This window comes from Psittacula echo, assembly GCF_963264785.1.
Source record: "Psittacula echo genome assembly, chromosome: 4".
Lineage (NCBI taxonomy): Eukaryota > Metazoa > Chordata > Aves > Psittaciformes > Psittacidae > Psittacula > Psittacula echo.
The window spans coordinates 40,734,101-40,750,740 of NC_137738.1; the positions used below are offsets into that span (position 1 = coordinate 40,734,101).

At 35.9% G+C, this 16,640-nt stretch overlaps 1 protein-coding gene across 1 annotated transcript in view; it reads left to right on the forward strand.

Moving 5' to 3' along the window:
* ESR1 (estrogen receptor 1) overlaps positions 1-16,640 on the forward strand; it is a gene marked incomplete at both ends in the record, with an annotated part of 109,063 nt that overhangs the window by 54,502 nt on the left and 37,921 nt on the right. The window contains one exon of the mRNA XM_080615883.1: positions 5,134-5,466. Within this exon, the coding sequence (XP_080472009.1) occupies positions 5,134-5,466 (333 nt within the window). The remainder of the gene's footprint in view (positions 1-5,133; positions 5,467-16,640) is intronic.

Genomic DNA, 16,640 nt, shown 5'->3' on the forward strand with positions numbered 1-16,640 from the left:
TTTTATTTCTTTTGCCACTGTATCATATGTATCATGGTACTAGTAACGGATTTTGCAGAATGTTTGCAAGGTGAAGCACAGAGGTGTATTTGAAACAAACTTAAAGAAAGTCTAAAGTTTTCCCTGTTGTGGACATGGCTCAGGGCTGAAGTTTCACCTTTTGTGAGGTGAGCCAAGAGATCACGGATCAGGGAGAATTTGTTTGTGACTCTGAGCTCCACAAGTAAAGTGCCTGGAGCTTTCTCAATGTTTGATGACCACCGATATAGATAGTCAAAAAACAATTTGCTGAAAATCTGTATACTTAAACACAGTTAGGGGACTAGACCTCTGCGGATTTTGGGATAGATTTTGTTCAAAAAAACCCAGGGATTTTTAAAAAATGTTTTCTCTGCATTCACCTGAGAGTTTTAACCTTAAAAAAAAAAAAAACCACAACAAGAAAACCCCCAAAAAACTCCACAAAAAAGCCCACACCTGCTATTTGTAGAAAAATAGTTTTTTCTAAAAATAGTTTCTTATAGTTTTCACTTGTAGCTAATGGAAAACTGTTTAGAACTCCAGCAAAACTGAAATGGAGCATGAAGAGATGGGTTAATAAATAGGCTGCAAGTAAATATGGTGTCAGGCAGATGCAGCTTCTGTGTTTAAACCTACCTCTTGTGTGAACAAGCAGAGTGAATGTTGTGCATATGAGGGAAAGAGAAGATGAAGGTCTTCTGCATTTTTTGTACCATGTGACTGAAAATAGCACAGTAGGTATTACAGGTAGCAGGTGGGTGTTGTAAACAAGACAAAAAGCAATAGCTGTTGTGTTTAGGATTTCCAGAGTAGCAAACAATAGGAAAGACATAAAAATATCTTGGCTGTTTCAGTTTAATCAAATAATAATTTATTTTTTTGGTCTTATTGCCAAGAGAAGTTTATTGGGTATTCTGAAATCTGTTCCCATTTATTGCAAACATAAGCATTCTTTACTTAACAAATATTCCTACAAAATTTCTAATGGTAAAGAGAATGAAGAATATTATATAAAGCAGCTCAGAGGAAATATATTTAAGTAGAATAGAATTTGAGATTATACATATATCTTTAAATCTAAAATGCATTCTTCTATGGTTCACACTGAGCAAAAAAAAATTATTTTCTATCTGCTCTCTTCCTTTTCTTCTTCTAAATATTCTTGAATATTTTATGTAATACTGACGATATAAATGTGGAGTTTTGTTCTTAGCAACAAGTTAGGGAGAAGCTGTCTGTTGGGTGGCTGAGAATCAATATTCATTCAATGCATTCCTAAAGTAGGATTTTTATTTTCTTTCATATTCTATAATTTTGTTGTTGTTGCTTTTGTTTGTTTGGTTTTTTTTATCAGATGTTGGAAAACACTAGTGGCGTGTTTTATTTGGTTAACCTTGCCTCCATGCTCCATAAGCAATTTTATTGCTGATCAGGTTCTACAGACTAGAGCATGTAATTACTCAGTAGTTTTGAAACCTGCCTCCACATTTTACAACTCACTGAATTTGCATATGAAGCTTTATAAAACTGCCTTTGAAAATCTTGGCTCTTGTAGCTTTAAAACTCAAGTGGAAATTGTTTTAGAGCTTTTGCAACATACATAGTACTTCTATTTTTGGTAGAATATTATTTTTCATAACATTTGGCAATTCAGGTTGTATTATTGGCTGAACTGTGGAATAAAATTAATGCATTCATATATTTTAAAAAACCTTACAGGATCATTGCACTTCTGGCAGTGAAATTGCTGCTTGATAGAGTTGCCTTTTTTGGAATTAGTGACTGACTGTGCACCACTATTTTTTCTTAAAAGAGATAAAATTTGATGAACTTGAAGGAGATCTGGAGGCACTTGCATTTTTCTGAGAGATACTCACTCCTATTTGGTCCAAGAAAATGAATAATAAAATCACTATGTTGCTTGTCCATCTAGGGGTTAGGTGAAGAGTTAGTAGTAATTTCTGTAAATCTTTAATGAGTATGATGCTTATACAGATCCAAAGACCTTTCTATCTGTGATCATAAAAGCTGCTGATGTGATACAGAAGGAATGCATCCTCTTAGAGATTTCTTTTCCAGGTCTGGTCTCTACAAAATTCAGTGTAGGTTTATTATGCTTGATTGGTTAGTTTTTCAAAAACCCCCCAAAAATGTAAAAATATATTTGTGGGGGACACCTCCTCTAAACTCGTTATGTTCAATATTGCTCAATGCTCTACTTCTTTTCAAGGTGAAGGAAAGACAGTGGGAAGCATGCAGATGAATTAAAAATAAAACTATTTTTCTTATTTAGAGTTCAGTTGATTTCTAAGCAGCAAAATATGCTTACATTTGCCACCTTCCCTCTGCTACATCAAATTCTCATCAAGTCCTTGTTTTACTTAACAAAGCAAGCCTGGAATAAGTTCTAAGGCAAAATCAAAAATATCCTTTCTGATCTTCCAGTAATCTATGCCATGGAGATTTAAGCCCAAAGTGCCTTGTTTGTGTTTATTAATTCCTAATGGATTCTTTTCTCTATCAAATTTAGCCTACAGCTTTCTAACATATAGCAACTTCTAATTAATTCACACTTTCAGCTTTGTTTCAGAATGATGTGAAAGAGAACATTGTCTTGTCCGTCCTGAACCTTGCCTGGGGTAGTTTCATTTGATACCATGTTGTATTAGAAGAGAAGCATCAGTGTTTGTACCTTATTCATCTTCTTACTCTTACTGATTTTGTAGTCTTATATCTGGATTGCAGGCCAAGCAGACCTTGTCAATTTAGCTAGTTTATGCACCAAACTTCTTTTGCACTTTGGATCATCTTACCTGTCTTTCTGTTACGCCTTTTTCATTTTTCATATCTCATTTTAAAATGAGATCTAAAAGAATAGAACTCCACACAGTGTTCATTTTAGTGCGCCTCATAAGTTACTAAAATCTGTGATTTATGAAGACGCTTTGTCCTCCCTTCCACTATTTGTAATTTCTAGCCTTCTATTTATTTTCTAAACTAACTTATCTGATGTTTTTATAGTATTGTTCTAACCCCAAGATCTTGTTTCTGAATTATGTCATTTCTGAGTCCATTGAGTATGTTGAACAGTAGAGGTCCCAAGAACACTTTCAACTCTTCAAAATGAAATGACTAGATGAGCAGCTGCAAAATTTGGGGTATGAGAAAATTAGCAAATGTTTTTGTTTGTACAAACCATGTGGGTTTTTTTGACATGATTATGTCTGATTATGATTCACAGGGCAGTTTTAATTCAAAAACATTATATTCTTATAAAGCATACAACAAAAATATCTGTTGCAGATAGCGCATGCATGTTACTGAGTATTGCAATAACGTAAGCTACCAGTGGCATAACTCTAGGGTGATGTTTTGCCAAAATAAGTCTTGCATTTTTCCTTAATAGCAGGACTCTCCCCCTCCTCTCCAAATTAGAAACAGTGTAGTGGTTGGAAAAAATGATATTACTGACTGAAAAATGGGAGCAGCAATGCACTTGAGACTTTTGGCTTACAACTAGTTTAATGAACAGGAAAATGTAAAGAGGGTAAGCAGTAGAGTGATGAAAGATTTATTAAACTTGCTTTATCTAGAAAGATTAATAGAATAGAATCAGGAGGCCTACTAGATTTTGAATGAGTTAGATGTGAAGTGTATAGTCTACAAGCACTAATTCAGTGAAAATACCACCATATTCAAAGAAGGAGGCAAACACATCTAAAGATCCTCTCTGTTCCTCTGAGACAGTGAAGGACACCTGCTGATATGGTCCAACATCGATTTGAAGAAATATTAGATGTGAGATGAAGATCGTGTTGCTAATAAAGACTGAGAATCTAAGGGTCTAAATTTTTGTGGTGTTAAAAAAGCCGGGTAAAGATTGTATTTACAACTCTTCCACCCATCAGAAAAACCTGTATTGATTGCTTGCAAGTGCCAGCGGTTCTCAAAGCTGTTTTTGCTTGTTTGTTTGTTTCCAAATTGTTGTTTCTTCTCTGTTTCTTGAATAGTTTGCATCCTCATCTATAGATACTTCTGATTTTCAAACTGGGACTAGTGCTGCTTTTCCACATTGCATGAGAACTCCAGAATAAGCCCCATTATAAGCTGCCTTCTCATAGCTCAATTCCTTGTGTGCTCTCCTTATTACTTGCTTGTCCCTGCTCTGATTTGATGATTGATTTAAGTTTTTCACTCAGCCTCAAAATGCCTGTGCCTCCTCCACTCAGACCCAGACTTAATCTTCCCTTTATGGTTAGAGTTCACATGGGCTTTAACACTATATTTTTTCTTGTAACCTTTCCACAAAGGGAGATTTTGTTCCACTGTAAGGTCTTATGTTGTTGCTCTAATTGGTGTGTCTGACTTGATAATATCCCAAGGTTCAGGGTCACTCAGTACTAAGCACATTGCAGAAATGTGCAGTAATGACAAAGACAGTTTCTGTTGCACTTATTACAGCCTTTTGATAGTAGGTCTCCCACACTGGATTCTGAGGTAGCATTTATCTTTCCTTTTCTTACTTCTGTTTATCTACTTATATGGCATTCTTTATTGCTGTATAAGCTCATTGGTAATTGGAACTCTTTTGGATGGTTTTTATGTAATTATGAAGACCACAGGGTCAGTAATAGGATGATGTTTTATCAAAATAATTGGTCACCTTGAGGAAAACTTTCTTGGATAGTATGTGAGAGCTACTTCTGTGATCCCTCTGGCCCACCCAGATCATTAAGTTTATCACCGATCATTTATCAAATAGTTGTCTGCTAGAGGTTGGGACATACTTTGAAGTTTGTACTGTAAAAATGTCTGCTTCCTTTTGTGGGGCTAGGGCAGCAATATAGTGTCACGAGTCCACAGTCCTGTGCAAGCCCAACTGATAAGAATTTTAGGAAGGAGTGTGCTATTCCTGACACTATACTTTCTAAAATAGCTTTTCTCTCCAGCTGCTGATGTAAGATTCCACATATAGGAAGAAGTCTTCAGAAAATAAAACAAGAGTTAGTGCTACCTAGGTCTACCAACAGCAGCTGCTGCTTGCCTGAAGCCATGTGTATGTAACATATATATTTCAGGAAAGAGGTTCATTATGTTCTTTTGTGTCTTTAGGAATCCGGAAAGACCGCAGGGGTGGGCGAATGATGAAACAAAAACGTCAAAAAGAGGAACCGGATTCCAAGAATGGGGAGGCTTCTACAGAGCTGCGAGCTCCCACAGTTTGGACAAGTCCACTGGTGGTTAAACATAACAAGAAGAACAGTCCAGCTCTGTCTCTGACGGCAGAACAGATGGTCCGTGCCTTGCTGGAAGCTGAGCCACCCATAGTTTATTCTGAATATGACCCAAATAGACCATTCAATGAAGCTTCTATGATGACCCTGTTGACCAGCCTTGCAGACAGAGAATTAGTGCATATGATCAACTGGGCAAAGAGAGTTCCAGGTAAGAAAAAAAAAAAGCCACAGTGGACTGTAAAAGTCTCTACATGACAAACCAATAGAAAAATGACATAACGGTTTTCACCCTACATATTCTATTTTCATGCCAATTATTCATTTAAGTGAAAAAATGTAAAAAAAAAATTGCAAATTTTATGTTATATTGGTTGATAAAAGACTATAATGGAACTTCAGTGAATTTGAAGAAAAATTTATTCAAGCAAAGGTATTTCCCCACACTATAGAATGTTGGACATTTTTTTGATAAAACCCAGCAAAACCAAAGGTAAAATCAGATTACTAAAATCCAAATCTAATCAATTGGATTTAATAAAATTATGTTAATTATCTAGATCCCTTTTGAAAAAAAAAAAAAAAAAAGAAAAAAAAAGGTTATTCTCATGTATGAAATGTAAGCCATAAACTCAGCATCATTATTAGGCCCATCAGTATTAGTAGCATTTATTTATTTACCAGTTTATCTTTTAGACCATAAATTACAGGTAGTCCATGAGTTTTGAATCTGAGAAACAGAGCCAGAATAGCAATTTCTGTATGTTTGTTTGGTTTTTTTTTTCCCTGCTGGAACTAGATGTTTTTTCTGTATCATTCTGGTTCATCATGGTTGCTGAGCTATGACTTCTTTTCTTGAAAGGAAGAGAACTATAGAATTGTGGGAAGTATGTAACATTTCTGGTTAAATGTATGTTGCACATTCATTCACGTGGTTTAATTAATTTATAGCAATGAAATCGGAGAGTAGCTTTATAATTCACTGGGATTCTGATCTCTTACGTTTTTACTACAGCCATTTATTTCACCAAAATTATGTAGCTGCTTTATGAAGAGATGTTAAAGAACACTAATACAGCTTTCGGTTGTATAATGCATTACTTCAACAGCATTACACATGAGTTGTGCCATTTTTCTCTTTTCCTTCGTTTAAACTTGGAAAGACTTTTCCTGGTAAATCAATAACCCATAAAATCTGAGTCTTTTTCAGTCCTCCTGGGTTCCCTTTTTACCACTTTTCACAAGTCACTTTTTGTGCTCCAGCTATGATCAGTGAGAACCTGTGTGTGTTTCATTTCTCATCGTATCTTCAGAGAAATCACATGAGAATTTTCTTCTTGACAAAGTCACAGTAGTTAAGGCCTGTTCAAGTCAAGGGCGGGTTCTTCTGTTAATTTAGGTATGCTTTGGAGCATGCCTCTAGAAAATGCTTTTGGAAAATGAGCATATGTCCATAGTGTTACACCTATTCACTATCAAACCAGATAAATCCAAATTACCTTTCTACTGATTGCAGAGATACAATTAGTCTATGTCTGTTAAAATCCATTAGTTTACATTTAACACAAATATGCCACATTCTAAATCAGTTATGTTGTCCAACTGAAACCATTCTCTTTCTTTGACATTCGATTTTGAAATTTAATGTAATTAATGAAAATGTGTTTAGATACAAGGCAACTCCGCCAGGGAACTACAATCTGGTTTTTATTAAGAAATCTCTCTCAAACTGCTTATCACAAGATTATTACATCTGGTGAAGATCAAAAAACCTGCGTGGTTTACTGAATATATCATTCATTTCCTAAACAAGCTTCTGAAATTAAAAAATCAAATGTATATGGTTATCATCTATTTGTGTATATCCAATGTATTTTACATTTAAATATTGCCTGTTAGTTGTCAGAATAGCTCCTGAGGAGAAACTAAGCCAAACGACACTGCATATGCATTAATAAGTACTTTGACAGGTGAGGTTTGATATAAAACTGATGAACTTTGGTTTGAAAGAACCAAACAAAATCCTTTCCCACTCACAGTTTGGTCTATTAGGCATTGTACAACTAATCATACCAAAGGAAAGTCATAAAGCAGGAGAGACAGAATATGAATAGTTTGGGGATTCTGAAAGTGCTGTACACCTAGCTAGTTCTCAGTGTTGTGACTTGGAGGATAGTATGCACCACCGAAGCAGAAACTATTTTAGAAAGTTGATTTGAAATAATTCAGGCCCAATTGTTTACCTACCTCTAAAATCAGGTCCTCTGAGAGTAGGAATTTTGGAGCTAGGTGCTTGAATCTTTTTTCGATATCTCCTTTGGTCTCTAGAAAAGGTTGAGTGCTTTTAATAGCTGATATTAAATCTTAGAAATACTGGTCAACTTGCAAAAATAGGGCCTTTGCTTTGACTGTTTGCCTAAGTTTCCGTCTGGTGGAATGTACTGGCAATGAATGTGCATTTATAGAAATGTGTCTGGCAATGTAAGTCATATTTTCACTACCACAGCATGTTGCCTTTGAATATGCCATTATTGTTAAGAATTATGCAATACTGCTTAATTAAAGAGTATTTTCATATATATTTCTGTTAGGTGAATTATTTTGTGAAACAGCATTGTGGGATTCCACTCAGATATTTTCTCAGCTAATTTATGAAGGTTTCAAGCTTTGGAATCAAGGGTAAAAACATATTTTTCTAAAAAGCATATGTGATTTTTAGCAGCAGAAAAAAGCAGCTGCAGGAAACAGCCTCTCCTGTGCCCACCTCTCAAGCCTTGGAAGCGTTGCATAAGTTCATTTAGCTGAATGCAGGCACTTAGCTGGCTGAAAGCAAGGAGAAAAATCAATACAAGTAGCTGGGTTGAAAGCATATTTGTTGAGGAAGAAATTGATACTAACAGACAGAAATGCAACAAAAATACAGCTTATAGATAAGTATAAGGACTTTTAGGGACATTTTTTTGAGTTTATTTTGCTTTGCAGGCTGTAAAGAAGAGGGAGTATGACAAGGAAACTATTAAAGACATTGTTTTGGTCAGCCCGTCTCTCTGATGACATAAATACGTGGAAGAAGAAACAGCTAATTAAAAGATGCACTGAGTAGAAGTGAATCTATTCTACACAAAGGAGTAATGAAAATTAATTTATTATGGACTGTGTAGTATAATGTAGACATAGATCTGTTATAAATACATGCTGAGGGCAATCTTCAAAATGAGGTATCTTTGAAGACAAGCCCTGATTGTGAAAATGAGGATTGGTCTAAATCTTTATTTCAACTTGTTCAGCACTAGTTCAAAATTGCTTACTTTGACTTTGCAGTCTTGGTGGTGTTAACAAATTGCTTGGGAAAACAAGAACTTGTGGCAGCTTCTTGTGCATAACCTTCAAAAATGATCTTCAATGTATAACACAATTTTTAACTGAGGTTACAACAAAATTCTCCCATGAAAATGCAATTCACAATATGCCAAGGGCAAAAGAGCTTGTTTTAATTTTCCTTTGAAATCTCGGCCACTGATACAAGTCGGTTTGCCAGATTACATGAACAAAAATCATGTACATGTACATGTACAAAAATCCTATGACATATACAAAAAATTCAGGATGCCTCAAAGGACTTGCTCTTTACATGGCATACTGGGGATTTGGCTTAAGTCCTCCCAGATGGCTTCTGTGAGGCACCAATGGTGCCTTCTGATTACCCCAGCCAGCTGGAATAGCAAGTAGCTGCACATAAGGCAGGTGTAAACAGATTGTGATGCGCTAGACTTTGAATACTCATTTAAATTCAGCCTTTGACCATTTAATTGGGACAAATCACTAAAAGCCACATGTAGGCAAGGTGTCGGTGTAGATGAATAAATATTCTGCTCATTTCTGAATCATGTACCCCTGAAAGATATGTCTATTTTCTTCTTGATTTATGTAACATATTGGGGATATAGTACCACATTCAGTCATAGAGGGAGGTTTCATAGTTTAATGAATTTTATTCATGGTCTTTGTTAAAATGAACAAAACCATTACTTTGCTTTTCTACACTGTGTGTATCATTTGAAATCTATTCTCTAAAGAATTATGGTATTTTCAGTGTAATTGTCAATATTTTTTTTGTGCAGAAGCTCATGAGATGGTAAGAGACATTACGAGCATATGCAGTGAGTTCATGGTAAAGAGTGTAGCTTTAAGGAAATTTTGTTGCAAGGGTGAAATCTTTGGCACTGCTGTTGCAATCTTGTATAACTATTTACTACAAGTACAGTAGCTGTACAACTTAATAGCCCTAAAATGGTACGGTGGGCATACAAGCTTTGAAGTTTTGAGATGATTCACAGTGCTGTACTTATTTTACGGCTTCATGAACCGAGGAGATAAACATTTTGGCCCTGATTTTTCTTTCTTTTTTTTTTTTTTTTTTTAATTTCAAAGCCACAGAACTTGCTGTTTTCTTAGGATATTGTTTTCCTGTTTGACCTTCTAAACTGCTGTTTGTTAAATTAGGAACAGTGTGTAAAGAGGCCAACAATAGCTACAGTTTTACACCACACTTCAGTGACATCAAACCTTGGGGGGTGCACGGGGAGGAAATCAGCCTGCAGGGGAAAGAAAGAAGTCTGATACAAGAGTGATCTGTGATAATAACCCTTCAGGTTCAGGACAGTTGACAGAGATTCTAACTGCAGTGATCCCCTTAGCAATGATTCAACTGGAGTGAATCCCCTTAGCTTAAAAAAAAGGAATGGCTTGCAATTCCTGTAATAATTTTTAATAAGCCTTCCAAAATATCTGCTTTATAATCTCTTCTCTTTTGAGTAACGGACTTGCTGTGGAGATTTGTAAAATGTTATTAAAAAAGATACCCCTCTGCTTTATCTGTTTAGTCTTGTTGAAGTTATACTCAAACTGCTTCCCTTACTACATGGGGAAAAAGATTGAAGTAAACAGATCTATAAGCAAAAGAGAAATGGATAACAAGCATCCGGGTTTTACTTTATTGCTGCTTGAATTTAATTTCTGTGAAGTTTCAATTCATTACGATGAATGTGAGATATAAGAATCAGTTCTTATAGTGGAATAAGGTAATTGCTTACCATTTGAATTTGAACATCAGACTGAGAGTTGTCATGTGATTATGCAGGGCAGCAGAACTAAAATTGTTGAATATAAAATAAAGGCTTTCCATCCCCATTTTCTTAGTCTGGGAAGCATCTTTAGCCTTTCATATCTGCATTGTGTAAAATCAAATCAACACCCTTTCCATCCTTCTCCCTGCCCCTGCAGCTTCTCAGTGCTGTACGACATGAACCCACTCTTACAAGCAGCTTTTATTTTTGTTATCTATAGAATTGCCTTTTAGTGCTTTTGAAACACAGTGAGGTGTATTTCCTCCTGTAGAGAAAATAAATAAGAGAAAAGGATGAGACCATGTGACACAATGGTTTGCTGGTGAGAGACTGAGGGGAAGATACTGATTCTAAAGGACAGGAAATAGTCTTACAGAGTCATGGTGAGCTTGTGTCTGACAGGGAAAAGCCAAAGCCAAGAAGGAACAGTTCAGCAGTACTTGGAAAAGAGCATAAACTTTGGCTGCAGGTATCTATGGGAACCACAATACAGGCAGTGCTTTCACTAGCTGAAGACTGAAAGAAAATGATAGCAGGAAAAAGGAGGATCATGGTCTAAATAGCAACTATGGTGTTGAAAATTAAAAAGGTATCCTAATGCAATGGTTTTGTACTCTAGGGAGTCTCTAGAGGTAGGGGTATGGAAGAGGAGATAAATGTATCAGGACTAGGGTTAGCAAGCTGACCAGCACCAAGGAGACTCCAAATGGGAGAAAAGGTAGAGAGCACACTCAAGAGGACCAGAGTTAAAAAATACTGGGAATCAGTCAAATGAGGCGACAGTAAGTTCAGTAGCTCAGTCCTGGGCCTCTTACCCATTCCTAGGGCTCCTGCTGGAGAACAGTGATTGTTCAGGGGCTGTTCCAAGCGTTCTGGCTGTGGCCTGCTTCCCCTGCCACAGGAAGAACCTTGGGAAGTTTTCTACTCACAATATCTATTCATAAGGCAGTCTGTGATTGCCTTGTTTATCCAGGAGTTTATTATGTTTATGCTTCCAAACAGTAGTATTTGAGCTTTATGTCTCACTCTTTCTCTGGGAGTTTTCTGGCAGTGGGAATTGTAAGAATATGTTCAAAGTGGGTACTTCATTTGCATAAAATTTCAGTCAAAGGAAAGAGACTTAGGAAAGGAAAAGTAGTTAGAGAACCTTTCTTTAGAGTTTCTTTAGAGTTAGAACATTTAAATCAGCTCAGAAGTATATCCCTAAGGGTTTTCTAATACATATCTTACAACATTTCTTACTTTTTGTTTATTTTTGCTAGATTTTTTTTACAAACTCCTAAAGTTAATTCTGTCGATTTCCAAATTTTATTTTCTTGTCCAGAAGAAGAAAGAGATTCTGAAGAATGTCAGGTGTTGATGCCATGCATCCATTTGTATCCCTTTTAGCAACATTATGTGGTCACAATTAAAAGCTTTATTTCATATGTGAGGTGATATTTTATACAAAGGTATGATAAATGTCAGTAATTTTTTCTAATATTACAAAGATCCAACGTTAGAGTAATTCATATAGTTACTTTGCATAGGGATATGACTGCCAAAAGCTATTGAATCAAGCATGTTATTCAAGATTCTAGCCTCCTTGAATTTAGGAAAGCTGTGGTAAGGTACAAATCTATAAACAAATACAGAATGTGAGAGTCTTTTACTTATATTGCACAACTGTAGTTCTCTGTGCACAGGACCAAAAAATAGCTGTGGCCTTTCTTTTAAGTAAATGAGTTTCTGTTCAGATGGAGGTAAATGTGTGTAACGTTCTGTGAAAATTCACCTTTTTTTTCAGATAACATGTTGTGTTTCCTATATTTAGAAGAAAGGAAATACATTTACCAACATTCTTCATTACATTTGTCCAATAAATCAATAACAGTTGGAACCCCAGTATTTATTTTTAAATGTTATAATATTTGTTTTCTCAGAGATGTCTTAGTTCGCTTCTACATTTGTGGAAGTGAATAGTTTGAGAAGCAATACAGGCATCCAGAGCTATCCACTGATTAACTCGGCAAAACAATTATGTTCTGCTCTAGGTGATTTTTTAAAAAAACAGCCTTCTTTAGAGAGGTGAACCTCAAACACATCTCTCCATCTAAATATTGCTGAATGGATTTTATGCTGAAATTTCAATTTAAATCTGAAGACAACCTTAGCTTCTAAATCTCTGTTTGTACAAGTATGCCCATATCCAAATGCATTTATTAAAAAAATAGAACTACTTCTCATAGGTAAAGTTCCTTATGTACTGAGTGGTTTTAAAATCAAGACCCAAAGTGCTATTACAAGGCTGACTCTGTTCAGAACTTTCCAGAGAAATAAATATCTGAATTCCAAAGTTTTGAATTTTGGGGCTTCCCAACAAGCTGTCTCAAAGAACAAATGTCTCCGATAACCAAAATTCAAATACTGTAAGTAATCTTCTTTACCTGCTTTTCATACAGTGGCAGACAAGAAATAACACCCAAAAGGTGAGAAGGAGCTAATGTTCTTTTTACAAGAACTACTTACATATTAGAGTTCAATGAGCGTTCAATAACATGCAAATTCATTTGATAATACATGTTTGAAGATTGAATTCTATTGGTCTTGGCAAACAAAGAGGCAAAAGTGCACATCCACCGTAATAATTTTTGGTTTTAGCCAAAACTTTAGGAAATTAAGCATTTAAACTGTAATATTTTATTTCAAAAAGAAAATATCTTTTTATAAAAAAACATTTCCTGCTATTTTTCTTCAGCTGATAAGTAATTTACAGTCTTGGATGAACATATCTGTCTTAGAGTCTTCAGCTATGCTGAACCCTGGCGCTTTCCAAGAAACGCTCGTTAATTTCCACTCTAAGTAAACAGTAAGTAATGATACCTCCTGATTTATTTATTTCTTGAAATAATTTACAAAAAGAATATGCGATTGTTGGAAAGCACTGATGCGATATGTAAGTGCATGCGCACATATCCATTGTTCCCTGTTCACATAATTCACATAAATTGGCCCTTTTTACTTGATGTTTAATAACTTCAGCCTAATTCTTTTAGTTTCTCTCCAGTATCACATCTCTGACCACAGTCAGCTGTAATTCCAGTTTAGAGGTCATTTTAATATCATCTGTATTAGTTTTCTGTTCAAGTGAGTCATTCACTAAAATCTCGCATTCAATACATAGGAGTTTTTAAGATACATAGAAATAATTAGGATAGATTTATTGCAGACTTCTGGATAGGCTCTTACCCTGTCTATATCACTGCAGTGGTGCATTATATGACACATCTGTTATGCAGCTCATTTATTTTCTTTGATTATCTCTCCAGGAAATGGACTATGTGTGTAAAGAGTATGTTGTTTTGTCTGCATGTTGGTTATGGACTGCTGTGAATTTAAGTTAGTGAAAGAAACTTAAAGAATAACCCACAGTGGAAAAGAGAATGAGAAATCTGTGATTGCCTTGTTTATCCAGGAATTTGTTCTTGGCTAAGTCATAAGAAAATACCACCTTCTCTATTCCTTATGGAAAATTCTGTTCCTTTTAAGAAACATAGCTGTCCACCCCAGTCCTCAGCAAGGAGATGGAGATGAATTATTTATCACTGCGGTTGAGTCTGGGTCTAGAACTAAAGTTCTTAAGCCTCTTAAAAAAAGAGGAGTCCTGAAAACAGGAGGGGGGAATCAAGATCTTGTCTTTGATGCAGTGTCCTGCTCCCTTTCCCCACCTGAGAGGGGCAGTGCTCAGGGTGTCAAGGGGTACCCAACAATTCTCCTAGTATCTGGTTTTCCTTTTGACCTCATAAAAAAAGAAGAAGCCTGTTGGCAGAAATGTCAGTGATTTGTATCTCTGCAACTTGAGATTTTTGGTTTGGAGTTTTTTCAGTTAATCCAAGAGGAGGTCATGAGGCCTAGAATCAAGGTTGAATATGGACAGGAGGAAAAGTACTGTTCAAAATCTCAGACTCTAGACAAAACGTGTTGTTTTCATTTTTCAATGAATTTGAAAATTAACATCCAAGATATTTAAATTTAACTTGATTCACAAAGATAGGAAATGTGGCATACTAGGTTAATTATAATTTTTGCAGAGAATATTAAGTCTCATTAATAGCCTAATAGTGAAGCATCTTCTGCAACAGCTGCTGTCCCTCAGAAAACATGGCCTCAAATAGAGAAGTGGCTATATGAGCTGCTGTCAAGTGAGTCAGGTGTTTACTAAAACATTGAACAGTCTCTAACTGGGTATGTTCTTTGTATTAGAAACAACTGACAAGAATAAAGCTAAAATTGTAATATTGTATAAATGAATGTACTAGTATTGCATGTCTGATCTGTCTCAGAAATCTCATTTGATTGCTGCAAAGGAAGAATTTCTTATGAGTTTCACATACATTTGTAGGACATACTTTGTGGAATTGTAGTTTCATAAGTATTTCTTCCAGTTGCAATGTCAGCTGGAGCAATCTCTACTTTTCTGCTTTCCCCTGGGTTGTGGCAGTTGTGCAAGTGGTGGGATTGATCTAGGTTAGAAGTATATTGTGTGTGCGTGCGTTTTAGGTTACCTGTAACTTGTGAGTTCCCCATTCCAGTTCACCATAAAATAGATGAGCCAGTTGAAATGTGAATGTGACTATACTGGGACTGAACAGACATTAACAGTATTAATATGTGGGTGCTAGAAAGAAATATTAATGTACCTGTACTGTCAATAGTAATGTACAGCTGTAACTTCAGCCTTTTTCTAATTTAATTTCTCTTTATTTCTACTTCAACAGAGAGCTCTTTTCCATTCTGTCTGTACAGAAGGCAATAATCTGGTTACTGGCACCCTTTACAGCCTTTATCCTGTTTACTGAAGCAGATGTATAGCTCCTGCTTTGTATATTTCTGCTTGATCTGTAGTATGTTCTGTAATGCTATGCGAGAGCTTTGAGGGGTTGGAGAGTCAAAGGGAAGAGGAAGGATAATAATTTCCCCCTCATTCGAGATGCCTCCCAGTTCATAAAGGGTCTTTAGTTTGCTTTCATTCCTGGGATACAAGACATTTCCCAGGAGACAAAGACTTGCTGTTCATTTACCTGTGCTGTTTGGAAGACAGAGGAACCCAAGGGCTTTCTTTTTCTTGACTTAGCTTCTGGATGGTTGCCTATTCTCGTGCACATTTTTCAGAAGTTATTCTTCAGCCTTTGCTTTCCAGGAAGGCAGTAAATTCTTCTGGAAGTTCTTTGGGCTAAATCAGCACTGTACAAGTAGTAAATGTTGACCTGAAGCATGTGGCAGACATTTTGGAATCGGCAGTTGATTTTCATTCTTCTTCTGTAGCGTGGGAGTTTGAAAGGTCTGTGGAAAAGGAAAACTCCAATATATTTTTTTCAGTGATGGTAGAATTAACCATTGGTATCTCACACATTTTAAAAAGCAGTATACATAGGTTCTCAGCTGACAAAGAGTTGCTCATGAAAAACTAGTATATTTATCCATCCTACTTATGACTTAATTTTTTCTCTCATTTGTAGTGATATAAACACAGCTGTGGAGAATCGTTGACTTTGATACAATTACCAAATGCACTCTCCCCTGTCTCCTGACATATGCATTTAGGGTTATGTTCTTTTACACTAAGAAATGGGAAGAATGTTGCTTTACCACTGGAAAAAACACTGATTTTGCTTCTGGTTGTGCCAGTGCCTTCCTGTTTTAGTTTTATATAACTCTTACCATGTGCCACAGTGGCTGTCTCAGGAATTTTATCTGCTGCATGGGAAGCTGTGAAGCGTGTTAAATATCCCCATCATGAAACAAAGCCCTCCTAATTTTAAGATTCTTAGCCTACAGGTATAAATATGAATTAAATCTGCCTTTTTTTTTTTTTTTTTTCTAATTCTTGTTATGCTCTTGTTTTATGCCTCACCACTATGCCTCTCTTCCTCTAAATGTGGCTTATATCTTGCAGAGTCTTTACATGCTGTTTTATCCAGGTGTTATGCAAAGCTACCCTGATAAGACATCTTTGATACTGCTAAGTATGTTTAAGGAAAAATAAATTATAACAAAGTCTGAAATAATATAGTATATTAAAATACCAAATGTATTTGAAATCAGCTGTGTTCCTCAGCTCTCTTTCTTCTCTGTATTTGTGGCTTTGTTCTACACCAGGTGTTGTTGGGTTGATTTTTTTTTTTTTTTGAAGGAGCCTCTTCTGATCAAGTGTTCAAGAAAGATCCTGACATTAGAATGAGACACTGCCAGGCAACATAAATACATTTCCCTTACTGTC